Source organism: Ursus arctos, unplaced genomic scaffold (genome assembly GCF_023065955.2).
Source record: "Ursus arctos isolate Adak ecotype North America unplaced genomic scaffold, UrsArc2.0 scaffold_34, whole genome shotgun sequence".
Taxonomy (NCBI): domain Eukaryota; kingdom Metazoa; phylum Chordata; class Mammalia; order Carnivora; family Ursidae; genus Ursus; species Ursus arctos.
This window is the reverse complement of record NW_026623030.1, coordinates 611,695-639,431: the sequence shown is the minus strand read 5'-3', so window position 1 is coordinate 639,431 and position 27,737 is coordinate 611,695. Positions and strand designations below refer to the sequence as shown.

The 27,737-nt window shown below is 42.2% G+C and overlaps 1 protein-coding gene and 1 gene segment (V, D, J or C); both read right to left on the bottom strand.

Annotated features, from left to right (window-relative positions):
- Positions 1-16,574, bottom strand: part of LOC123000526 (immunoglobulin iota chain-like) — a 38,206-nt gene extending 21,632 nt beyond the window's left edge. Inside the window, exons 1-2 of the mRNA XM_048215799.2 lie at positions 16,493-16,574; positions 15,957-16,379 (exon numbers count right to left, since the gene is read on the bottom strand). Coding sequence (XP_048071756.2) covers positions 15,957-16,379; positions 16,493-16,550 — 481 coding nt within the window. The 5' untranslated portion in view covers positions 16,551-16,574. The remainder of the gene's footprint in view (positions 1-15,956; positions 16,380-16,492) is intronic.
- Positions 16,575-21,811: 5,237 nt separating this feature from the next.
- Positions 21,812-22,423, bottom strand: LOC125280875 (immunoglobulin lambda variable 1-44-like). The segment is given in 2 exon segments: positions 21,812-22,224; positions 22,337-22,423. Coding segments are annotated over 2 exon segments (471 nt in total).
- Between the last annotated feature and the right edge of the window lie 5,314 nt (positions 22,424-27,737).

Here is a 27,737-nt window from a genome sequence, read left to right as displayed (position 1 = left end):
TTAAGCATCTGCCTTCAGCTCAGGGCATGATCCCAGCGTTCTGGGATCGAGCCCCACATCAGGCTCCTCCGCTAGGAGCCTGCTTCTTCCTCTCCCACTCCCCCTGCTTGTGTTCCCTCTCTCGCTGGCTGTCTTTGTCAAATAAATAAGTAAAATCTTTAAAAAAATTAAAAATAGAGCCACCCTATGACCCAGCGATTGCACTATTTACCCCAAAAATACAGTGTGGTGAAAAGAAGGGCCATATGCACCCCAATGTTCATAGCAGTAATGTCCACAATAGCTAAACTGTGTGGAAGGAGCCAATATGCCCTTCAACAGAAAAATGGATAAAGATGTGGTCCATATATACGATGAAATATTACTCAGCCATCAGAAAGGATGATTTCACAACATTTAGAGAGGATAGCGGTGGGGGGATGGGCTAGCCCAGTGAAGGTATTAAGAAGGGCACATATTGCATGGGGCATTGGATGTGATATGCAAACAATGAATCATGGAACACTACATCAAAAGCTAATGATGTACTGTATGGTGACTAACATAACATCATCATCATCATCATCATCATAGTAAATGCAAACTAAAAAAAAAAAGAATCTTAAGGCTAGAAGAGAGAGAATTTAATTGAGTTAAATCAAGCCTTTAAAGAAATTAGCAAGGCCAAAGGGAAATCAGTGCCTGAATAAAAACTTACAAATTGGAAACAGAGCTGTACCACTTAAATTTTGAAGCATATCATAGATGCTTTCACATTTTTTTCAATTTCTTTGTGTTTTATAGTGTGTGGCAAGGCCAAAACCATTATAATGAATGCATTAAATGTATATAAGCAGAAGACAATGCCTCCAGAAAGTTCAGATATGGAATTATTAATAAAATATAAACAGAATTAAGTTTTTAAATAAACCTTATTTTAGACAGTTTTATATTTACAGAAAAATTGTGAAAATAGTACAGAGAATTCTATGTTATCAATGTTCTGCACTTACCCCTATTGTTAACATCTTTAGTATGGCATGTTTGTTACAATTCACAAACTCATATTGATGCGTTTGTAATGAAAGGCCATAGTCTATTACAATTTCCTTAGATTTACCCATTTACACATTCCTATTCAGGGATCCCATCTGGAACACCATGTTACATTTACTAGTCTTGTCTCTGCCGGCTCCTCTCGCTCAGGGAAGTAAGAGTATTTCTAAAAGGGAACTTCTACAACAAAGTAACAAACAGCTCCAAAAACCTGCAGTTCAATCATCCTTACTGATGAAACACTGCATACTGTTGCTGTGGACATTTGTGGACAAACTTGTGTTTTGTTTTGAGTACCTGTTTTCAGTTCTTTGGGGCACCTACGTAGAAGTGGAGTTGCTGAATCATAGAGAAATTCTGTGTTTACCTTATTGAGGACTCACCAACCTGTTTCTAGCATCATCTGCACCATTTCCTATCCCCACCAGCATTGATGAGAGCTCCACCTTCTCTACATGTTTGTGAAAACTTCTTATTTTTCGTGTTGTTGTTGTTGTTACTGTTGCTGTTAGTGCATTCCTAGCGGGTATTAAGTGCATCTCACTGTGGTTTTGATTTGCATGTCAATGGCTACTGGTGTTGAGCATCTTTCCTTGTGCTTCTTGACTACTGTAAATCTTTGGTGAAATGTCTATACAAGTCATTTTACAATTTTTTAACTAGGATATCTTTCTGTTATTGAGTTGTGGGAGTTACTAAAGCATACTGGATACTTGACTGATAACAAATAATATGAATTACAAATGTTTCCTCCAATTATATGTGTTGTATTTCGTCTTTCTTGATAGTGTACAAAAATACTAAATTTGGAGAATTCAAATTGATAACCCCCACCCCTTTTTTTGCTGGTGCTTTTGATGTGATATGTAAAGAATCCATTGTCACATCCAAAACCATGGAGATTTACTTCTATGTTTTCTTCTGTGACTTTTATAGTTGTGGCTCTTAAATTTAGATCTTTGATCTATTTTCCATTCTTTTTTCGTATATAGTATTTGGGGAGGGTCTGATTTCATTCTTCTGTGTGTGGGTATCTAGTTGCTCCAGGACTATCTTTTGGAGAGACCAGCTTTTCCACACTAAATTCTCTTAGCACCCTTTTGAAAATTAATTGACCATAGATGAGAGATTTATTTCTGGATGCTCAAATATGTTTAATTTATCCGTATGTCCATCCATAGGCCAGGACCACACTCTGGATTACTGTAGCTTTGTAAGTAAGTTTTAGTGAGTTTTGAAGTCTGGAACTGTGAGGCCTACAAGTTTGTTCTTCAGGTGTGTTTGCATGTTCTCAGTCCCTGTAATTCCACTAAATTGTAAGATCATCTTTGTGCAAAAAAGACATTTGGGGTTTGATAGAGATTAGATTTAATCTGTTGATTACTATAGAGTGTGGAGTCTTCCTAACTATTTCTTTCTTTATTTTTTGCTAAGTCAAATAAGTTTTAAAAAAATATTAAATACTAACCATACTTTTGTCTTATTACAGAAAAACTATAATAATAAATACGGGTTTTTTAGTAAACCTGGTTTGTGCTTTATTGAAATATGGTGTTACGTTTCTAAAAACTGTGAAATGCATTCATAAATTTGCTAATCCAAAGAATACTGGCATAACAAACAGTTCATAATTGCTTACTACTCAGTTTTCACCAGAAAATAACGTTTCTAAGAGTTAAGAATTCTACTAAATATAAATTAGACTGCTAGAAATGATGAACACAATTCTGGGTGCCAGGAAAGTAAGATATCTGGATTTTTGGGGACAAAAAAATATGAGGAATGTGAATACATATTTTGTTGAGGGAAAAGAAATATAAATGTTGCAGTACGTTTTTGGAAAAGGAATCTGGAAAGGAAAATTTTGTGTGATCAATACTGGTTAAAATTATGATAAATATAAGTAAATGAGTTTTAATATCAAAATATGTGAATGCAAAGTTAAAATTCTGTTCTCTATTTGTTAAAAGAATAAACTTTTCTTCAACTATTGTTCTGCATTTTAAAAAATGTTTTTATTCACTTTTAAAGTTATCAGCCTAGAACACAAGTATTCTGTTTTGCCAAAATATTTCCTATGTTTATAAGGACCTTGATTAATTTTAAAAACTTGACATTTTAAAGATTTATTCATTTATTTGAGGGAGAGAGAGGACAGAGAGAGAGAGAGAGCATGAGTGGGAATGGGAGTGGCAGAGGGAGAGGGAGAGAGAATCTCAATCAGAATCTGCCCTGAACATGGAGCCCAAAGAGGGGCTCAATCTCATGACCACGAGATCCAAGCTGATCCAAAACCAAGAGTCAGACACTTAACCAACTGCCCCACACAGATGTTCCCAAAAACTTGATTTTTAATATTAAAAAGAACTCTACATCTTGCTTACAACTATGTAACTTAGTGTATTTGCCTTTGGTATATGTTTGTGTCGTGTGTCACAGGAATAACCGCATTTCCTCGTCAATGGCATCGTAAAGAACTCTAATCCCATCTTTAGCCATGGCCACGCTCATGTCTCGCCACATACAGTTACCATCTTAATCCGATGCTACTGCAAATGTGTTTTAACTTCAAGGATACTCATGAGGAGAACTTCTGACAAACCTGTTTCTGATACCTTTAAGATAGTCAAACTAAAGTAAACATGTTCAGAACTGACAGAAAAAGTGGATTCAACAAGAACAAAACGAATAACATGAAGCAGTGTACAGAGGTGGAGGGGTGGTTATAATCGTTGACTTTTTGTTTGAAAATTGCTGACTTTTCGAAATATATTCTTTCTTCATATTTAAGGAAACTTCTCTTTTGCTAACTCATCTATAACAACTTGATGAAATACACCTTTGTGAACAAATTAGGTTGTTTATCTTTTCTCCATAACTGATCCCCCCACAACTCAGTCAGTGAGTGTTCTTGTATTTTTATGGTGATATATTTATTAGCATAAGTACAGTAAGAGTCTGTTTTCCTTGTAACAGCATATAATTAGAAACACTGGCTATATTATCAGTATTTTGACTAGAACGTCATTTGACAGAGATATGCAGATGCACAATCTCAGATATGACCAGGCAGCATTATGGAACTAACACTGACTTTAGAGAACTAATGCAGCCTTTTGGAAATACCAGCCTGTTACTTGCTTCCATAGTTTTCAACAGCTCTAATAAGTGAGTCAAGAAAGTCACTTCCTGGCAGGAAATGTCCGGAACCTTGGGATATTTGGGGTACCTCAAGAAGAGAGGAATTTACCCAAGTCTACAGGTATTGCAGGAAAAGTCTAATGGCAAGTATTTGGCACAAGTGTTGGCTCGGCTTCTGTCCTGAAGGGGTTGTTAAATGCTCAATCTAGAGGTTTCTTATAAAAGTTCCACCAAGCCATATTTTAAAGAGCCTATGTGATCAACTACTCTTCTTGCTGCACTTATGTAAATAATCAGACCAAGTTATTTTTGAAACTAGACTTATTTTGCAGACAAATTAATTTGGAATATTTAGTAGAAGCGTGGATGATTGTAGAGGGGAAAAAATATGATGTCTCGATAACACACCTGAGTAAATGTCTGATTCCAATCCTGTGCTTTATAACCTGGACTAGATCCTAATTTTCTCTAGCTTCTAAAAAGTCTGGTCTCCAAACTAGCATGTTGACTTTTCTCCCACCTTTCTGAGTTAGACTCAAACTGGACTTTTTCCTCAAGTCCTGAAAAGTAAATACGAACAGCCTGAGGTAAACTTTAGAAAAATCACCAGAGCTGCTCACATAGAGATGGTATTCATGCCTGTTGCTCTGTGGACCACTCAGGGATCACCAGACACATTTGAACTACAAACCAGGGAAGTCTGTCAGATTATCACAGTCTTCTGCCACTCTATCTGAAGATGATTTGAACTTGATATCTAGAAATCTTCTCCACTGGCTAGTCTCAGAATTCAGGAACTGCTTTATAATTTGATCCAATCATTAACCATTATTTTTATTTGTTTCCATAGAAATGCCTCTTGTTTAATACCTGATTTCTTGAACCATAGGCTTTACTTTGGGAACACACCTGTACCACCCCCTATACACAAGTGAGTTTACTAAACTAGCCTATTGTCAGGAGGGTTTAAACAAAACTGAACCATCTACCAGCCCAATTTTGACATGTGTAACTTTGAGAAGTTTCAGAGGAGGGAAGGAACTGGCCAAGGATAGGCTGCCCCAAGAATGGCCACATTGGCATGAAAATTATTTTAAGTTAAAAATAATTGAAACTCAGCAGATTTAGGAAAAGCTCTATACCTCCCCCAAAACTGCCTGCTTGTACCTGGAAGTGGGCCATTAACAAGGGGTCCTCTTCCTCTAAGACACTTATCTGTTTAGCAGGGCAACCTTTGTTTTCCAAACATTTCCTCTCATCTTCCTGTTTATGTTCTTTCTCCTAGTTAATCCTGGGACCCCTACTGTATCCTTCACTCAAATAAGACTCATGTTGCCTGTCTTTGGAATTCTCCATGTCTGTGTAGATTCCCCTTATGTAGGCTCCTAAATTTTATTTTCTCCTCTTAATCTGACAAATGTCAATTTGATTCTTATTCCAGCTAGAAAGACCTTGAATAGTACAGGAAATACTCTCTCCTTAGCAACAGGCCGAGGTGAAGTTTCATCAAGTGTCAGACAAGAGTATGCAGAGATGTGAATTCTTAGGACTCCTGATGAAAAGGCCGCTAGGTTAGGGGCTGATCCTATTTTCTGGAAATATAAGGTAGAAGTCATCCTGCATCAGAGATGGGTCCTCACACTCTCCCAGCTGGTGGATCCTCCTTCTAACACAATTCCCAAGCCCCCCCCCACCTCTTTCCCTTCATTTCCATCCCCCTCCTCAGTCCCAGCTTCCACCAAGTCATGAGGACATTGATATACCTCTGCCCTCCACCCTATGTACAGAACTCCTAGTCTGGCTGGGGCACAGTCCACAGCCCCTGCCAGGTCACACCTTCATGCCCTTCTCCTCCTTCATTATCAGTACAGAACGAGAATGTTTTTACCAGACATCAGATTCTGGGGCTCCCTGTTAACCCCTCCATTGCTGCAGCACCACCCCAAAACCTCACTCCTTTTCATGCTCCTGGGACACAACTTTCCTTTACAACATGTTTACATTGTGTCCTCTATCTTCCCCCAGACACTGTCAGTTCCCTGAGCATGGGGACACTTCCTATCATGTCCATCTGTGTCCCATATCCCTAGAGTAACATGTGGCACATATTAGGTGTTCAGTAATTAGTGTGGATACATATTATCTAGACTGTGTTATATTCTTAGTCAGAAACGGCTGAACTCTGTCTCTGTTTCTGTCCTGACCTATCATAGACTCTGTCCCCGGCAGTCTGCTCCTGGCACCCAGGATTGTCTCCTTAATTAATATCAGAAAATCCCAAAATGCATTCCTTCAAAAGACAGACTTGGGGGGCTGAAATAAGAGAATGTGAATGGTTTTATAGTCAAAGTTCACTGAGATTGGTCTCAGACTATAGTTTAGAACAAACAAAGTAAACAGCTGATTTGGAGTGGAAGCTGCAAGGGACCTCTATTGATGGGGGAAGAACAGGTTTTTGCCTCACTTCCCCACAGACCTGGAGCACTGTGTGAGCACTGAGCCTATTGTCCCATGTTGCACAGTAATAATCAACTTTGTCCTCAGCCTGGAGCCCAGTGATGGTGAGGGTGGAAGAATTGCAAGACCTGGAGCTAGACAACCTATCGGGAACTCCTGAGTGTCAACTGCTAGTACTATAGATGACAATTTTAGGGGCTGTTTCTGGTAGCTGTTAAATCCAACTCAAATAACCATGCCCAATGTTGAAGCTGCTTCTAGTGCAGGAGATGGAAACCCTCAGGACCAGGTACCCAGACATGGAGGTGGCTGAGTCAGCACAGACTGGGCCCAGGACCCTGCAAGTGGGAAAAGCACAGAGAGGGTGATGCTAGGGTCTTGAAGCAACAGGAGGAAGCTGGGCCCTGTGTCCTCCCAGGGTCCCTTTCCCTGCCACCACATCCAGTCATCTGTGCAGTGAATGAGGAGGGTGAGGATGAGAGGGGACCAGGCCATGGTGGAGGTCATCACCTATCCTGACTTCTGTGGCCCCACAGCTGAGCAGAGCCTCCCCTAATCTCTCAAATCCCCCTTCATCCTCTGAGAGAGGGAGGGCTTATCCATGCAAATGAGACCCCAGCTCTCTGACCCTTCATTGGCCCTGGGCCAGGTTCTTCTATCTAAGGAAGTTGGGTGTGAGAAGGGATGGGATCTGAGCACCACTGACACTCAGATACAGGCCATAGGTGCCCCCTAGTGTCCAGACATGGTGACCAGAGCCCATCAGACACATCTGCCTCCCCACTGCTTTGTCCACTCTTCCTTGCATTAGGTCAGGCCATGTGTCCCTATCTGCTGCCTCCCATTAGTTCAGAGCTCAATTTATGCTCTACTAAGTGTCCCCAGCGTGAGTCTACCCATGCACCCCTTGGTTGAGATGGTGTGTCTCTTATAGAAATTCTTCTTGTATCAGGATCAAACCCAGAGCACTGACAGGTCCCAATGGACACTTGCCTACTTTTTTGCAGGATTCAGGGACTTTCTTCCTATCTTCCATCTCCCTGGTTTCCAGTCTTACCTTCCTCTGAGGTTCCCACAGTACTGAGGAGATGGGGAGCTCCTCACCCCTTGTTGTAGTTAGAAGCCCTCATGTGCATTTCTTGAAGTGCTACACACTGAAAGTCTTTGTCATCTGTCCCTCCTCACTCTTCCCACCTGCTCAGAACAATAGTTCACTACACACTGTGGGCATTGATTCCCTCCCAGGATCTATTTTCCCAGCACACAGACACAAGTCCGAAGGAGCCCTGCCACATGAGGCTGTGTGTGGCACTGACCTCAGAGTACAAGTGGCAAACATGCTGGAAATTCTAGGAAGAAAGTAATGAAGGCTACAGATGCTCTGACAGGGACCTAGTGGGAGTTTATATTTTAGTCACCACTTAGCCAACCGTGTACTTAAAATGAATGTGTGTTATTTATACAAAATTCCTTTCAGTAAGATTGATTTATACTCTAACAATGTCATTGTGAAGATGCAGGTACAATCAGTAGTGTCCTTTCTCCAGATATGTGCTTCTTGCAGAGAGAACACAGGTCGGAATAGTGGTTAAAAACATGGATGGAAAACAGTGGAACAGGAATGCCTTCTGCTCTTAGTAGAAGAAGGGTTTATATACTTTTTTCTAAAATCACTTGTTTGAACTGGGTGTCTGGTCTTCCAGGTAGGAAAGGACAACGTGGTGCCCAGTGAAACCCCTCAAGGGGACTGTTCCTATGACCTCAAAGCTATACTACTGACAAAACTGCCAAACACAGACAGAGCTTCCAGGACAAAAGGATTTGGGGTCAGACCATGCTCAGAGATGGACACACCTATAGTCCCTGCAACTTGTGTCTAGCTTATTCAGGATAGAACAGTTATTCATTCATCAATCCATGACTAGAGGAATGAATTCTTACTCTCTAGGACCAACTAGATCACAAATTTCTGTCAAAGGTCCTACATTTCCGAGGGGAGGGAGGTGGGGGAATGGAATAGGCTGGTGATGGGTATTAAGGAGGGCACGTACTGCATGGAGCACTGGGTGTTATACGCAACTAATGAATCATGGAACTTTACGTCAAAAACCAAGGATGTACTGTATGGTGACTAACATGATATAATAAAAAAATATTATTATAAAAAAACAGAATGTACCTCAAAAAAAAAGGTCCTACATTTCAGTGGTGGGGAGGTGGAGATAAGGACAGCATCCCTGAGGTCACATGATCTGTTGCCCTATGTTGGAAGAGATGACTTTCCATCAGAGTGCAGCCTGGCCGGAGGTATTATGGAGTGACTGAGGGAGTGATATCCCAGCCCTAAGAGCACAGCGTCTCTTGTCCCCATGGGTCTTGAGACCCAGGCGAGCAGCACTGAGGCTCCTGTCCCAGTATCAATGCAGTGATCAGCCTCAGGCACTGACTAGGGCCCAGAGGTGGTGGGAGGCTGAGCTGCCCACAGGGACAAAGACCCACCCTGGGATTCCTGAGCATCAGCCTTTTCCCAGGAGAACAGTCGTTCAGGACATACCCTGTCTGCCACAGTGACAGGACCCCAGTCACGCTACATGTCACCAGTGTTTTCTGCTGACGAAAATTCTGCCTTCTAGAGATTGTGACACTGAGGACTGCTGGGTGAGCACAGGTTGACCATGTCTTCTGGAAGGACAGAGAAGCCCTGACACTTGAATCCAGGATGTTAGTCACTCAGAGAGAGGATAGAGGTGTGTGTGTGTGTGTGTGTGTGTGTGTGTGTGTGTGTGTGTGTGTGTGTTTCTGTGACCAAAAGTGAAGCTAAGAGGTCCCTTGTTCCTCATATGGCATTTAAACACCCTGAGGTATTTCTCTATGGTAATTCTCTTTGAAAACTTCTATGGTCCTGGATCCTGATTTAGAGGTAAGCATCTCAAAGGTTTTTAATGGAATAGGATCTATTTAGCCTGCAAGTACTCATTTGAGAGCAAACCTATTAATTCACTGAATCAGGAGTTCAGATCTTGTTGAGTGACAAGAAATCTGTCATTTTTTTTTCTCTGCAAGCACAAGACCTACAGCTGCAGTGTCTTGAGGTCTCAGGGAACTCAGGGCTGGGGGTGAGCATACCGTCCCCTCCTTTCTGCCCCCACATCCCAGCTAGAACCACAGTCTCCTGTATCCCTGGTGTCTAACAGGGAGAGAGAGGAAGATAGTGCTGATGTATTTTTGTGAACAAACACAACAGCCTGGGACTTTAGGTACTGTAGAAAAAATTTCTGTGCTGCATCTTCTATCCAGAGAATTCTTAGGAACCAGAATCTGGAGCATAAGAAAGATAATGTCATATCTTAAAATATGCAGGTGATCCTTTGTGGATTCCTTCAAGAGTCCCCAAGGAGGGAGGCAAGATGATGGAAGAGTAGGGGAACTCATTTCATCTGGTCCCCTGAATTAAAATAGATAACTATCAAATTATTCTGAACACCTATGAATTCAACCTGAAATGTAAGAAAAGAACTGCTGGAATTCTACAAATAGAAAAGTGGCCATTTTTGCAAGGTAGTAGGTATGGAGAAGTGACTATGAGGGGATATATCAGAAGATAATCGGTGGGGGGGGGGGCTCTGTAAGCCTGCTACCAGAAAGAGATATAGCCCCAGAGTGCAATATCCGAACCTTTAGAAATCTCCAGTGAGAGACATCCCTGTCTGAAAGGTGCTCAGGTGGTGAAGTGGGACAGAATTCTAGGTGAGACAGTGTGGTCTCAGGATCCTTTGGGTCACAGAAAGAACAGGAGTGCCTGAGCCAGCAGAGTTCCCACACATTGGAGTAGGGAAACCAGTCAGGGTCAGCAAGCCTGGGAGGGGGCTCTCACCTTAGTTCGCCATTAACCACTAACCACAGCACAATCTGGTGACAGCTATCTTGTGGGGGCCTGCAAAGGACAGAATAGGAGCAGCCCTCCACCTTCCTCTTGAAGGGGTGGCACAGGACCATGCACAACCAGGCAACCGCTTGCAGTGTGGGGGCACTGCAAAGGATAGGAAAACAGTAGCCCTCTGCCTTCTACCAAGAGGATTGGTGCAAGGGCAAGAAAGGAGTCTGCAGAATTTGGAAGACACAAAAGTGAGGACAGCTTGTCCCTGAGGGTTTTCTGAAGAGAGGAGGCCACAGTCTCTCAGCTAAGGAGCTAAGATCAGGGCACAGCCATTTTTGTTTTCATCCTACAGAGAGGCACAGAAGGCCTGCAGGGAACAAAAGTCACATTGAGCAACCAGTAGCAGCTCATTCTAAGCCCAGCCCCCTGGCAAAGTGTGGTACAACTCTGCCAAGGGAAAAGACACTTGAGAGTCAGCGCATCAGGCCCCTCCCCCAAAGAGCAGCTGGAAGAACAGGCTAACACCAAGTTTAAAGAACACACAGGACTGCAAAACTCCAGCACTATTGGAAAATAATATATAGAATTAAAGTTTTTCTTCTCATGATTCATTTATCTTTCAGTTTAAAAGTTGCCTTTTCTTTTTTTTTCTTTTCAACTACTTTTTTAAATCAACACTTCGTTTTTATTTCTTTTTTTAACTTTCATTTTTTACATTTACATTTTATAGATATATTCTTCATTTTGGCTTCTTTTCACTGTGATATATCTCTCTCTATAGATATAGATATAGATATAGATATAGATATTTTATTTCTTTACAACTTTGGAATTTAGTGTTTTCCAAGAAACAAACCAAAATACACCCAGGACCAAGTGGATCACTCTGATTTCTCCACCAGGGAAATTATATTCTCTCTTTATAATCCCTCCTTTTTTGGGGGGGCTGGTTTCTGGCCTCTTTGGATTTGTCGTGTGTATTTCACTTGGGTCATGATTTTTTTATTATTTTGGTCACTTGTTCACCCATTCTTCTCTGGGCAAAAATGACTAGAAGTGAGAATTCACAACAAAAGAAATAATAAGAGGTAATACTCTCTGCCACAGATCTAATCAATATGGAGATAGTAAAATCTCAGAGCTGGGATTCAGGACAACAATTATAAAATTAGCAGCTGGGAATTTTAAATAAGCATAAAAGCATTAAAAAAAGCATGAAAGACACTAGAGAATCTCTTAGTGCAGAAAAGAAATCTAATCAGACCAAAATTAAGAATGCTTTAACTGAGATGCAGTCTAAATTGGATGCTCTAACAGCTAGGATAAATAAGACAGAAGAGAAAGTAAGTGACATAGAAGACAAGTTGATGTAAAGGATAGAAGTTGAGGAAAAGAGAGAAAAACAACCAAGGTACCATGAGGGGAGGCTTTGAGAAATCAACAATGCCATAAAATGAAACAAGATTAGAATTATTGGAGTTCCTGAGGGAGAAGAAAGAGAGAGAGAGAGAAAGCCAGAAGGTATATTTGAGGAACTCATAGCTGAGAAATTCCCTAATCTGGGAAAGGAAACAGGCATTCAATTCCAAGAGGTAGAGAAGACCCCTCTCAAAATCAATAAAAATAGATCAACACCCAGACATATAGTAGTGAAACATGCAAATTTTAAAGGTAAAGAGAAAATCCTGAAAGCAGTTGGAGACAAGAGGTTCTTTGGCTGCAAGGGTAGAACATTAGAGTGTCAGCAGACATATCCACAGAGACCTTGCAGATCAGAAAAGGCTGACATGATATATTCAGGGTACTAAATGAGAAAACATGTAGCCAAGAATACTTTATCCAGCAAGGCTGTAATTCAGAATGGAAGATGGGATAAAGAGTTTCCAGTACAGACAGAAACTGAAAGAATATGTGACCACTAAGCCAGACCTGCAAGAAATATTAAGGGTGATCCTGTAAACAAAGTGAGAGCCCAAAAGTAACATAAACCAGAAAGAAACAGAGACAATCTACAGAAACAGGGACTTTACAGGTAATACATGGCACTAAATTCATATCTTTTAAAAGTTACTTGGAATGTAAATGGGGGTAATGCTCCAATCAAAAGACACAGGGTATTAGATTGCATAAAAAAGCATGACCTATCCATATGCTGTCTACAAGAAACTCATTTTAGACCTAAAGACACCTCCAGCTTGAATGTGAGGAGGTGGAGAACCATTTATCATGCTAATGGACATCAAAAGAAAGCTGGGGAAAATCCTCATATCACACAAATTAGATTTTAAGCCAAATCCTGTAGAAAGGGTGAAGAGGGACACTATATCATACTTAATGTGTCTGTCCAATAAGAATATCTAAAAATTATAAATATTTAAGCTCCTAACTTGGGAAGAGCCAAGTATATAAACCAAGTAATAACCAAAGTAAATTAAAAAAAACACACACATTGACAATAATACAATAATAGTGGGGGACTTCAACAACTCACTCACAGCAATGGACAGATCATATAAACAGAAGATCAGCAAGGAAACAAGGGCTTTGAATGACACATTGGACCAGATGAACTTCACAGATAGACACAGAGCATTCCATCCTAAAACAACAGAATCCACATTCTTCTCAAGTGCACATGGAACATTCTCCAGAATAGATCATATACTAGGTCACAAATCAGGTCTCAATGGATACCAAAAGATTAGGATTATTCCCTGCATATTTTCAGACCATAATGCTTTGAAAATTGAACTCAATCACAAGAGGAAATTGGAAGGAACTCCAACACTTAGAGATTAAAGAGCATCCTACTAAAGAATGAGTGGGCCAACCAGTTAATTAAAGAAGAGTTTAAAAAATCATGGGAACTAATGAAAACAAAAATACACCTAAAGTTCAAAACTTTTGGGATACAGCAAAGGTATCTCCTAAGAGAGATGTATATAGCAATACAAGTTTCTCTCAAAAAATTAGAAAAATCTCAAATACATAAGCTAACATTACACATATAGGAGCTGGAGAAAGAACAGCAAATAAAGCCTAAACCAAGCTGGAGAAGAGATATAATAAACATCATAGCAGAAGTGGATGAAATAGAAACCAGAACAGTAGAACAGATCAATGAAATTAGAAGCTAGTTCTTTGAAAGAATAAGATCAATAAACCCCCAGCCAGACTTATCAAAAAGAAAAGAGAGAGAGAGGAACCAAATAAATAAAATCAATGAGAGAGGAGAGATTGTGACCAACACCAAGGAAATACAAATAATTTTAAGAACATATTATGAGCGTCTATATGCCAACAAATTAGGCAATCTGGAAGAAATGCACACATATCTGGAAACTTATACACTGTGAAAACTTAAACAGGAATAAATAGAAAACTTGAACAGACCTATATCCAGCAAAGAAATTGAAACTGTAATCAAAAATCTCCCAACAAGCATGAGTCCAGAGCCAGAAGGCTTCCCAGGGGAATTCTACCAAACATTTGAGGAAAAGAACTAATAACTTATTCTCTTTTTTTTTTCTGGTTTGAGTCTTTTATTTATTTTATGTTTTATTATTATGTTCAATTAGCCAACATATAATAAATCATTAGTTTTTGATATAGTGTTTAACCATTCACTAGTTTCATATAATACTCAGTGCTCCTCACCACACGTATTCTTTTGAAGCTGTTTCAAACAATAGAAATGGAAGGAAAATTTCCAAACTCGTTCTATGAGGACAGCATTACCATGTCTCCAAGACCAGAGAAAGACCGATCAAAAAGGAGAATTACAGACCAATTTCCCTGATGAACATGGATGCCAAAATTCTCACCAAGATACTAGCCAATAGATCCAACAGTACAGTAAAAGGACTGTTCACCACAACCAAGTGGGATTTATTCCTGGGCTGCAAGGGTAGTTCAACATTCACAAACCAGTGTGCACATCTACCTACACCTGGTAAATTAATTAGTGAAAAAGGAAAATCACAGGCCAATATAATGAAATATTGATGCAAATATTCTAAATAAGTTATCAGCAGAGATGGCAATATCCGATTAATATATTGATACACCATGACCATATGTGATTTCTTCCAAGAATACAAGTTGTGTCCAAATTAATAAATAAACCCTTTAATATAAGACATCATATTAATAGATCACTAATGAAAATTATACTATCTCAACAGATCTTCAAATATCCTTTGACCAAATTGCAAGTAAAGTCCTAATAAAAACCACATAAAATAGAAACAGACCAAATCTATTTATAACATGGTAACACACTCTATGTCATACACGTATGAGTCAGTCCCACAGCCGGGAAATCAGATAATGGGGTGAGGAGGGGGGATATTTCCCCAAGATCAGGAATAGGTGAATGTAACCTTAAATCCATCACTGCTTCACATCATTCTGCAAATATTGGACAATGCAACTTAACAAGAAAAATCGCTGGTTAGATATTATCACTGATGAAAATAAACAGGTATTCATTCCAAAAGATCCAAATGGATGATATGGCCTAAGATACACCAGTACTGGTGCAAAAGTGACAGAAGAAATTTCCCAATAAGCAAAAAGAATAGGAATTGCTAATGGGGTCTAAAGAGAAAATGGCACAACACTGGAGACTTCTAGGAATAGGTAAATGACCAAGGATGGGGACACCTGATTCTACAGATTCCAGGTATGAGAAGAGCACTGTGGAAGTGTCATCTCTAGTCCATGAACTCCAGTGCAAAGAAACACTGTGTTCCAACCTGATGGGGGAAAAGACATTTCTGTGTCCTTTGACATCATTTGTCTGGTATGGGGCTCTTGTGAGTGACTTTGGAGATAGAAGGGAAAGAGGAACCCTCATTCCCAGACAGTGACCCTGCATGGACCTGAAGCCATGGTAGCAGCAGGAACAGCAGAAACAGAAGCCACAGGCTGTGGCTAAGCAGTGCTGGGATGACCCTCCCGGCAGATGAGAAAGAGGTTCTGGTCTCAATTTCCACAAACCTGGGACTTGGATGAGCCCTGACATGCTGTCACAAGAGGGGCAATGAAGACCAACTTCAGACCTCAGGCCAGTGATGGTCTGGGAGCCAGAGCTGTCAGATGGAGCCAGAGAATGGATCAAGGTCCCCAGAGGGTCTAACCATCATAATAGATGATGATTGGGGGTCCATTCTCAGGAGCTGTTGATACCAGAACACATATTGGACAGTCCTGATGAGTCCTGACTCAGACACTGCTGGATTCTGTGTCCTTGCTTCTTCTCTGATCTGTCATTGAATCTGTCCCAAGTGCAACCGGTTACTGGCACCCAGGCATTTCTGCTCAATTTGAGAAAATCACTTAAATTCTTGCTGCCAAAGATGGGTTTTGGGAGCAAAATTTAAGACATGTGGAAAGACTTTGTAGGCAAATCTCCTTAAAGTGGGTCTCAGACACCATTTTATACCAAGTGAACAGGAAAGCTGCTGAGTTGTCCAAGAAGAGGGCCGTGATGGGAGCTCCACTGCTGTGGGGAAGTAGATTTTTGTCTCACTTCCCCACAGGCCCAGAGCACTGTGTCGTTCTGTGAGGTTACTGTCAAATGACTGGCAATAATAATCAGCTTCATCCTCAGCCTGGAGCCCAGTGATAGTCAGGAAGGCTGAACTGCCAGACTTGGTACCAGAGAATCGATCTGGGACCCCAGAGGGTCTGTTACCATCATAACCGACGAGGAGTTTCGGTGTCATTCCTGGGAGCTGATGGTACCAATTTACACCATAACCACCTCTAATGTTGGAGCTGCTTCCAGTGCAGGAGATGGTGACCCTCTGGCCCAGGGCACCAGACAAGGAGGGTGGCTGAGTCAAGACAGACTGGGCCCAGGACCCTGCAAGTGGAAGAGACACAGAGAGGGTGATGCTGGGATCTAGGGACAAGAGGAGGAACCAGGTCCCCACATGTCTATGCAGGGCCCCTTCCCCTGTCCCTGCATCCAGTCACCTGTGCAGTGAATGAGGAGGGTGAAGAGGAGAGGGGACCAGGCCATGGTGGAGACCATCACCAGTCCTGCCCTCTGTGGCCCCTCAGCTGAGCAGAGTCTCCCCTAATCTCTCAAATCCCCTCTTCATTCTCTGAGAGGGGGAGGGCCCATCCATGCAAATGAGACCTCAGCTCTCTGACCCCTCAGGTCCCTCTGCCTGAGGATGTCAGGGGGTGGGCACAGGAGTATCTGTGTGTGGCCAGGGGGTGGAAAGGTCCCAGCTGTGAGTTCTGAGCAGTGGCAGAGCAGTGGCAGGTGGCAGGTCCCTGCTCAGATAAACAGTTAACCCTTAGAAATGGGTCCTGAGTGTAACCTCGAGTCTACACCCAGATATGGCATTGTGTGAAATGGTGAACAGAGCACATCAGAGATACCTCCTGCCTCCCCACTGCTCTGTCCACTGTTCCTTGCATTAGGGGAAGGACAGGTGTCCCTTTATGTGGCCTCCCTTAACCTTAGGAGAGACCATATGTTCTACTCTGAGTCTTCAGTGTGAGTCTGTCCACAGTTCCCTTGTCTGTTCATGGGTCGGGACTGAGGTGGTGTCTCTACACAAATTCCTCTTTGGTTACTGCTAAGTCCAGAGCAGTGACGGATCCCCATGGACACATGGCCCCTTCTGTGTAAGATGCCGCATTCTTTCCTCTCATGTGACCCCCAGATGACCATGGGTCCTCTTTCCTATGAACTTTCCACAGCACTGAGGGGAGAGGGACCCTCCCTCTGGCAATGGAAGGGTATAGGAAGAGTCCACGTAGGCATCCCTAATGGGTTATACTGGGTGAAACTTCTTAGTGTATCAATTTCCCCTCACACCTGAGCATCACCATCATCTGCATCGTTTCGAACACAGTGACTCACGCCTAGAAATGGCTTCTGCAAGGACAGAACACTGGTCTACAGGCAGCTGGGGCAAATGATGTTTTTGGAGCATTTTACTTAAAACTTTGAATCCCCTGAGCCGGTCTTTTCTCAGGAGATTGAGATGTGGTGGCTGTGAGGATCCACATACCAAAGAGTTGGTTTGAGGAAAATAGAGTCCATACTTCAGAATGAGAGCTGTGGGGGCTAATTAAAACTGAGAACAATATATGCTGCGTCTGAACATATAGCACTATCCATCATGATTTTGCACAAAAGAAAAAAAAGGACTTCATTGCAAAAGAAAAAAAAGGAAGAAAATTAAAACAAAAACAAAAACAGGGTTTCATTTACCAAAATAAAATAAGCATACGTTTTTATAATTAGAAAAATTCTGAAATTATACTCACTAGACTTAATGAATTAGTTTAGTTTGGTGAGTTGTTTAGATGAAAAAGAACCACCTCTCAGTATGCTCAGCTCCATGTGTGAGTGTGGTACGACGTACTTGTGTTACTTCGAGACTTTAAATGCACCAAAATGCTTAAATTGATTAGTGAAAGTCTAAGGTCATTAGTTAAAATTATTCCATGAATTTAACTGAAAGAAAAACTATATTTTTTTGAATTTTGTATTTAGAAGGGTTTATCTTTGGAAATATCTGTTTGTTTATAAGCCTTGTTGTTTAATTTTTGGGGAAAAAATCATGCAATAGACATTGTTGTTCATTATTAGGTGAAATTGGTTCTTACAAACATATCTGCACCCTGAGTTTTCTTGGTCTACTTCCTCTTGAAGATGCAAATGGTTTAATTGTAAATTGTGTTTTCTCTTTTCCTCCCACCGTAGTAAACAGAGATTTGCTTGGCTTCCTTGACTGTCACACACAGGGTGAGGCTGCCCATGTCCCCCCTTCCCATGGGGGCTTTCTCCCTGGTGGATACACCCCAGCTTTCTGGCTTAGTGCAGAGAGTGGAACATGTGCTCAGCGAACTCTCATCCTATTCAGGACCCATCCCAACCCAGCGTCATGTGGCCTGAGTGGCAAGGGGCATGTCTGCAATAGTAACTATTTATTGGGCCCTGCCTGGTACTGGGTGTGGTGGTTGGCAGTGGAAGACCAGGCTGAGCCAAACGGCCTCACCCCTGTCTCATGGAGCTGCCCCTGAAGAAGAAACGTGAAGGGGGAGTTTTAAGGGAGTCTCCCTTCCTCACCTTCACCCCTGAAGGCAGGGAGACTAGAGCCTGCTTCTACACCTATGGGTCAGGGAGATGGAGGCTGCTGGGTCACAGGGAAAAGGGAATCACAGACAACAGGAGAACAGAGGCCATGATGCAAAGATTCCTTGGTTTTAGGTGATGCTGTAGAGAGTCTGTGAAGTGGTTATGAAGAGAGGGAGACGGAGATGAATAACATGACCCCGGGGAAGAAGACCCCACGTACAAGGGGATGAGCATTCAGAAACAGGAGATTCTGGCAGGGCAGGGCCTGAGGAGCTCAGGAAGATGGGCTTTGGTTGATCAGGTCAATGGGCTTGCTTGGTGGTTTAATGTGATCTATGGAGCCTCCAGGAAAGGAATACTGAAGGGAGCCTTATGTTAAAGGGGGAGCAGGGTACTCTGTGGGGTACACGGGCAGAGGGAGACTAGATCCTCGTTAGTGGAGATCAGATGGGAAGTGTAAAATGGGGCAATCTAACATCTAGATGAAATTCTTTGGTCTCTTCACATTCATGAAGTCATGTAAATGATTTTTTGTCAGAAGGCAAGATAAATTCAAAACTCTTACTTTTATTGTTTTTTAAAATATGAACCAGTTCATCTCCAACACAGGAAGTGTCCTTCTTTGGCCATATCTTGGTGGAATATAAATACTATGTTTTTAAGATTTTATTTAAAATCCTATAACATTTTACTGACATCCTCAGTAATACAGGAGCTGAATAAATTTTGTGACACATGTTCATACACTATTTATATTAGAGTCATGTGTGCAACTTCAAAAAATTGAAATCTGACACTTTTGGAAATTATTCACTGAAATGGCCCAGGGGATTCTCTTACCCAGTGATTTTTCTTAGGTCCTGGAGTGATTTCTAGGAAGTAAACTCTTCTTTGCTGACCCTATGTTTTTCCTGATTTCCACCCCACACACACTTTATTGTGGTAATGGGCAGGAAGTGATTGTTGGGGGTCGTGAACTGATTGGTGGAAAGGGGAGGAGAACATAAGGGGATGAGTAGAGTTAAGACCCTAGGTATGAAGACATAAAATGGCATTAATTGATAGATAAAGAATGTTCTGGGACCCTGACCAGAGAGTCCAAAGTGGGGGAAAACCAGGAGAGTTCTGTTGTGACTCTTAATAGTTGGCTTTGTGTCCCAGAGGCCCAGACTCATGGTGGAATCGGAGTTAGGCAGACTGTGATCTCTCTCCTTGTCACCAGGACCCTCTGAAGTGGAGACTCTCAGCAATGACACAGAGGTGACCTAGGGAGCCTAGGAGTAGGAGGAGCCCTATATGGAGTGTGTGGACAAAAGGGGTAGTTCCTGTGCTGGCCCCTGAGTCTGGTCCTATATGACAGAGTGACAGGTGAAAGAGAGGGACCCAGGTGTGGGGTGGTGCAGAAGTAGCCACCACTGAGGTTTCTGGAAGCTCCTTTACCTTCTTCCTACCTCTGGAAAAAGAAGGCCATTGTGTGAGAAATATTTTTTTCTCCTCTCTGCCTCTCAAGGGACTGCCTGCATTTCAAATGAGCATATTGTGCCTGTGACTCAATGTGTTTGGCTTGTAACTGATCAGGTGCACAGACCTCAGAATGGTCAGGGCATTGAGCTGTAGTTTTATGAGATGGAAACAACCTGTCTTGTGTCCCCACTCCCAGATACCAAAGTCCACAGTCCATGTCCCAACTTGAATAACAAAGAGGGTAGAAGGAGATAATGCTAAGCGAAATAAGTCAAGCAGAGAAAGACAATTATCATATGGTTTCTCTCATCTATGGAACATAAGAACTAGGAAGATCGGTAGGAGAAGAAAGGGAAGAAGGAAGGGGGTAAACAGAAGGGGGAATGAACCACAAGAGACTATGGACTCTGGGAAACAAACTGAGGGCTTCAGAGGAGAGGGGGGTGGGGGACTGGGATAGACCGGTGATGGGTAGTAAGGAGGGCACATATTGCATGGTGCACTGGGTGTTATACGCAAGTAATGAATCGTGGAACTTTACATCCAAAACTAAGGATGTACTGTATGGTGACTAACATAACATAATAAAAAATTATTATTAAAAGAAAGATGAGCAGATTATGTGGACCTGTTTCGTGAAGTTTTCATCACTTTCTTCTCCGATTTGAACCCCAAATCCCCAGCCACGTGGTTAGTCTGAGACTGATCTCAGTTCCAGCTGAACAGCACCTGTATTACCCAAACCAATTAGACACTCCCCTCCCTGGTCACCATGATGGTGTTAGGGGAGATGCTGGAGAGATCTGGTCCAGGCATTCTGAAAGCTGAAGTTACTAATCAGTGGGTCAGGGAGGGCCAGTCTCTCTCATCTAGAGGGTGTTTTGTGTGGACCTCTTTCCTGGGACTGCAGACACATTTTGTCCCCAAGTGGGACACAAGCCTGAGACATAATATGTTTCTCTTGTGTGTCCTCTTTCTTCCTCCAGACACTGTCAGCTCTCTGAGCATGGGGACCTCTGTGTCTTTCCTGCACTGTGTCCTGAACACTTAGAACCAAGACTGGCACGTAGAAAGTGTTCAATAAACACTGTGTATTCATACCATGGGAAGTGTTGACTATCCGGAATCAGACACAGCTGGACGCTGAGTCCTGGTTCTGTCCCGACCCCTTGATGTGGACCCCTTTGTGTGCCTTCAAAATACTATGTCAAAAACCAAAGCACCATTGTGATGTTTGGAGATAAGCCATGGAAGGATGTAATTATGGGTAAATGAGGTTATAAGTGTGCTGTGCTAATAAATAGGGCTGGTGTCCTTATAAGAAGTGGTAGAGACACAAGAGGAGATTGCATAGAGTAAAGGCCATGTGAGGACCTAGGAATAATGTAGCTATCTGCAAGCCAAGGAGAGAGACCTCAGGGGAAAGCAAACCTGTCAATACCTTCAACCTTGATGTTCACTTTCTAGAACTGTGAGAAAATAAGTATCTTTTGGATTAGCCACCCTGTCTGTGGTACTACCTTTTGGCAGCCCTAGCTGATGAGCACAGTCCTCAGGGACTCTGTCCCAGGGCAACCTGACCCAGCATCCAGGAATTTCTGTTGAGTTTGCATGAAAAAGAAAATGTATGCCTACAAAGACAGGATTCAGGGACAGAATTGAGAGGACAAGGACATATAGTCCAGAGAAAGTTCACGGGGGGTGGGGGAGTGTCTGTTCAGAGCTCTGTTTTAGGCCAAAGGAGAAGGGAAGCAGATGCCTTGGCAACAACGAAACCCCATCACTGTGGGGACAGCAGGTTTTTGTCTCACTTCCTCACAGGTCTGGAGGACTGTGTGAGCACTGAGACTATCATCCCATGATGAGCAATAATAATCAGCCTCATCCTCAGCCTGGAGCCCAGAGATGGTCAGGGTGCCTGAGCTGCCAGACTTGGAGCCAGAGAATCGACTGGGGACATCTGTGGGACTGCTATCATCATAATAGATGACAGTTTTGGGGGGTGTGCCTGGGAGCTGTTGGTACCAGCTCAGAGCATAACTCCCAATGTTGGAGCTGCTTCCAGTGCAGGAGATGGTGACTGTCTGTCCCAGGGCCCCAGACACGGAGGATGGCTGAGTCAGCACAGACTGGGCCCAGGACACTGCAAGGGGGAGAAACACAGAGATGGTGATGGTGGAGTCTAGAGACAGGAGAAGGAAGCAAGGCCCACATGTCCTCCCATAGCACCTGCCCTTGACCCTGCATCCAGTTACCTGTACAGTGAGAGAGGAGGGTGAGGAGGAGAGGGAACCAGGCCATGGTGGTAGTCATCACTAAACCTGCCCTCTATGCAACACGTCTGAGCAGTCTCCCCTAATCTCGCTCTACCCTTTTCATCCTGTTAGTGAGGGAGGACCCATCTATGTAAATGAGACTCTGAGCTCTCTGACCCCTCACAGGCTCTGGGTGAGTTCCCTCTGATGAGGATGTCAGGCGGTTGGAAGGGGAGTGGCTTTGTGGGGCCAGGGGAAGGGGAGGTCACAGTGTGAATCCTGAGCAGTTGGTAGAGCAATGCCAGGTGGCATTTCCCAGATCTGATCACCCCTTAACCCTCAGAAATATGCCTTGTGCACCCCCTCATGTCCAGACCCAGACACATCATTGTGTGACATGGTGACCAGAGACCATCAGAGATACCTTCTGTGTCCACTGTCCTTCAGGGCCAAACCACGTGTCTCCTTATGTCACCTCCCATCACTTTGGGGAAGACTGTATGCTCTACCCCCAGACTCTTCAGGAAGAGTCTGTCCATGGTTACCTTGGCTGTTCATGGTTCAAGATAACAATACCTACACAGATACCTCTTAGATAAGGATCAAGTCCATAGCAGTGACCCTCCCCCATGAATACATGTCCCTTTTTGTGCAGGACACAGTTTTGTTTTGTTTTTTCCCTATATGTGATTCCTTGCTTCTTTTTCTTTCTTATAATAATTTTTATTTTGTTATGTTAGTCACCATACAGTATATCCTTAGTTTTTGATATAATGTTCCATGATTCATTATTTGTGTATAACACCCAGTGCTCTGTGCAATATGTGCCCTCCTTAATACCCATCACCGGCCTATCTCAATCCCCCACCCCCAACTCCTCTGAAGCCCTCAGTTTGTTTCCCAGAGTCCACAGTCTCTCACGGTTCATTCCTCCTTCTGTTTACCCCCCCCCCCCCGTTCATTATTCCCTTCCTTCTCCTACTGATCTTCCTATTTCTTATGTTCCATAAATGAGTGAAACCATATGATAATTCTTTTTCTGCTTGATTTATTTCCCTTAGCATAATCTCTTCCAGTCCTGTCCATGTTGCCTCAAATGCTGTGAAATTGTTCTTTCTGATGGCTGAGTAATATTCCATTGTATATATGGACCACATCTTCTTAATCCAGTCATCTGTTGAAAGGCATCTCGGCTCCTTCCACAATTTAGCTATTGTGGACAATGTTGCTATGAACATTGGGGTGCATAAGGCCCTTCTCTTCACTACGTCTGTGTCTTTGGGGTAAATACCCAGTAGTGCAATGGCTGGGCCATAGGGTAGCTCAAATTTTCACTTTTTAAGGGACCTCCACACTGTTTTCCAAAGTGGCTGCACCAACCTGCATTCCCACCAACAGTGTAAGAGGGTTCCCCTTTCTCCACATCCTCTCCAACATTTGTTGTTTCCTGCCTTGTCAATTTTTGCCATTCTAACTGGCAGAAGGTGGTATCTCAGTGTGGCTTCAGCCTGGGAGCATCAGTTGGGGTGCTGTCGGGAGCCAATCCCTATTTTACACCCAGTTTTGCTACACTTTCACACTGACACAGAGAAGTCACAAGTTATCCCAGGTAGTACTGAATAACTGGTGTTGGCCATGTATTCACCTTCCTTCTAATGTCTGATGGATCAGCATGGCACCCATGCTTACAGCTACCCACACCTTTTCAAAGGAAACATAAAAATGAAAAATAATAGAAGTGCATAAATAACGTATCTACTTATTGCTGAAATTTTTATTCAATGTATTTATAAAAGAAAATATGTCACCAATTATTCAAATTTTCTTTTATATTATTCACTGAATTAGAGATTGTTTTCTTATGGAACCATTAGAAGTCTATACATATTTTATGCTGGGATAAGAATGGTAAACACTTTGAATTGCTTTTAAAATATATAAGAAAATAAATAAGTTTCTTTTACTTGGTAATTTTCATATTTATCCTAATGAATTTTTTTTGTAAAATTTCTCACATTCTAGGTAGATTACACCAGATTTTAGAACCTAAAAGTGAATTTATTTCTCCATTTTAAATATTTTAATTCTTTCAAAGAATCTTTATTATTAATTTGTGAGAGTTACAGATTAAAATGTTTCACAGTAACTGTGCCAGAAGCCATCATATATGATCCCAGATTAAAATGGAAACGGGGGCGCCCGGGTGGCTCCGTAGTTGAGCGTCTGCCTTTGGCTCAGGGAGTGATCCCAGGTCCCTGGGATCGAGCCCGCATCAGGCTCCTCCGCTGGGAGCCTGCTTCTTCCTCTCCCACTCTTGCTGCTTGTGTTCCCTCTCTCACTGGCTGTCTCTCTGTCAAATAAATGAATAAAAACTTAAAAAAAAATAAAATAAAATGGAAACAGTTCTAATATTTCACCTTTAGGAATAATGTTTGTCTCCAGTTTAAAGATACAAAATCTTTAAGACACTAAAGAAATATCCTTTATCTCTCCCTTTCTGTATTTATTTATATAAAGACAGAAATGAGTATCAAATGTAATTGACTAAATCTAAAGCATTTATTTAAAAAAATGCATGTTTATTTGCTTGTTTGTTTATTTTTAAGTAGGCTCCATGCCCAATGCGGAGCCCAATGCGAGGACTGGACCCACGACCCTGAGATCAAGATCCCAGCTGAGATCTAGAGTAGATGCCCAGCAATCTGAGCCACACAGGCACCCCTAAAAGACTATGCATGTTTTTCTATTTAAATATTTTTTCAATAAGGAAGGAGCCAAAATCATGACCTTGAAACAAAACAGCAGTTTCCAACTTCAAAATTTGATCCTCACTTCTTTCTTTTTTTAAATGTAGATTTTATACAATGATCCTTAATATTGATTTCCAAGCCCCAGAGAATGGATCTGGGAATCCCAAGGGTCAGTTGCTACTACCACAGATGACCCACTTGGGGACCATTGCTGGGAGCTGTTGGTGCCAGCTCACAGAATAACCATCCCGATGTTGGAGCTGCTTCCAGTGCAGGAGATGGTGACCCTCTGGCCCAGGACCTGAGACACTTAACCTGGCTGAGTCAGCACAGACTGGCCCCAGGACCCTGCAAGGGAGAGACACAGATAGGGTGATGTGGGGACTAGACACAAGAGAAGGAAGCAGGACCCCACATGTCCTCCCAGGGCCCCTTCCCTTGTCCCCACATCCAGTCATCTGTGCAGTGAACGAGGAGGGTGAGTAGAGGGGACCAGATCATAGTGGAGATCATCACTGATCCTGCTTTCTGTGGCTCCATAGCTGAGCAGAGCCTCCCTTAACCAATTCCTTCCCCTCTTCGTCCTCTGAGACAGGGAGGGCCCACTGATGCAAATACGTTCTCTGACCCCTCACTGGGCCTGGGTCAGCTTCCTGTGCCTGAAGATGTCAGGAGGATAGGCAGAAGAGGGGCTGTGTGGGGCCAGGGGTTAGGAAAGTCACAGCTGTGAGTCCTCAATAGAGGTCACAGGCAGTGCCAATTGACAGATCCCAGCTCTGATCACCTCAAAAACAGGCCCTGAGCTCCCCCTGATATCCAGGCTAAGATACACCATTGTGTGACATGGTGATGAGAGTTCATCAAAGACAGATCCTGCTTTCTCAATGCTCTGTCCACTGTCTCCGGCCTTAAGGACAATCCATATGTTGCTTTATATGTCCTTCCATCACACCGGGGCAGACTTTATGCTGTACTCAGACTCCACAGGATGAGTCTGTCCACAGCTCCCTTGGTTATTCATGGGTCAGGTCTGAGATGGTGATTCTTATACAAACTCCTCTGAGATCAAGATTGAGTCCAGAGCAGTGATGGGTACCCATGGACACATGATCCCTTCTGTGCAGGACACTGCATGTTTCTTCTTCTGTGATTTCTCCCTGAATTTCAGGCTCTCCTTCTTCTGAGGTTCCCACAGCACTGAGGAGATGGGGGCACTTCTCTCAAGGTATGGGTAGAGGTCCTCATGTGCTTTACTAGAGGGTTAGACACTGAACATCTTTATCATCTGTCACTACTTCCACCAGCTTAGAAAACAGTTCTCCACACTCTGTGGGCAGTGATTCCCTCCTAGGATCTGTCCTCCCAGCACACAGACACTAGTCTGCAGGAGCCCTGCCACATGAGGCTGTGTGTGGCACTGAACTCAGAGCACAAAGGGAAATCGTGTCTGAAGTTCTAGGAGGGAAGGAGTGACAGCCCAGCCCTGAGAGCATGGGGAGATTGTGCCTCACATCCCCATTGGTCTAAACTTTTACACAATTTAGGAAGAATGACATTTTTACTATGAGTCTTCCAATCCATGAACAGATCATGTTTCTCCATTGTTTTAGATTGAGTTTTATTTACTAATATTGTGAAGTTTTCAACATTAATGGCCTGTACATGTTTTGTTAAATATGCACCTAAATCATCATTGAGTGGTTTTACATGGTAATTTAATTCGGTTTTACATGATTATTGCTAGTATACACACATCTAAATGACATTTCTATATTGATCTTGTATCCTATGACCTTCCTGAAATTACTTATTACTCCTCAAATTTATATATTTAAGTACATATTTGTAGCTTCCTTTGTATTTTTCCTGCAGATCATTCTCTCACTTGAAAAGAGGTACACTTGTGTCTTGTTCTTCTTAGTCTCTAGGTTTTTCATTATTTCTCTTGCCTTATGGTTTTATCTGGAACATTCAGTTCAATGCTTTTTTTTCTTTGTTTTTTAGTTTAAATTCAATTAGCCAACATATAGTACACTATTAGTTTCAGATGTAGTGTTCAATAATTTATCAGTTGCGTGTAACACCCATTCAGCCCAATGTTGAACAGCAGTATTAAGATTGGACACGATTGTCTTCCTCCCTACCCTAAGGGGAAGATTTCAGGGCTCCACCTTCATGTGGGTGAGCTGCAGGTCTTTTACACTTCCCTTTATTAAGCTGATGATGTTCTCTATACTTCATTCTCTGATATTTTTTGTCGTTCTCATTCATTCATTTTCTTTTATTATCATGCATAGATCTTGAATTAAGTGTTTTCTTCTGCATTGATTGATAAGATCACTGGATTTTTTTCTTTTATCTGTTAATACAAGTCATTATACTGATTAATTTTTGAATGTTAAACTGTCCTTGCTACCTGTAATAAACCTGTAATAAACCCTGTTTGATCATAGAATGCACTTCTTGATATAGATAGATAGATAGATAGATAGATAGATAGATAGATAGATAAAACTGAATTCTGTTTTCTAATTTTTTTTAAGATTCTTTCAGTCTCTATTTGTGAGAGATATTCCATATCTTTATTTGTTTTGTGCCAGGAAGCTACTGACACCAGCTACTGGCTGAAAAATGTAGAAAGAATTGTTACT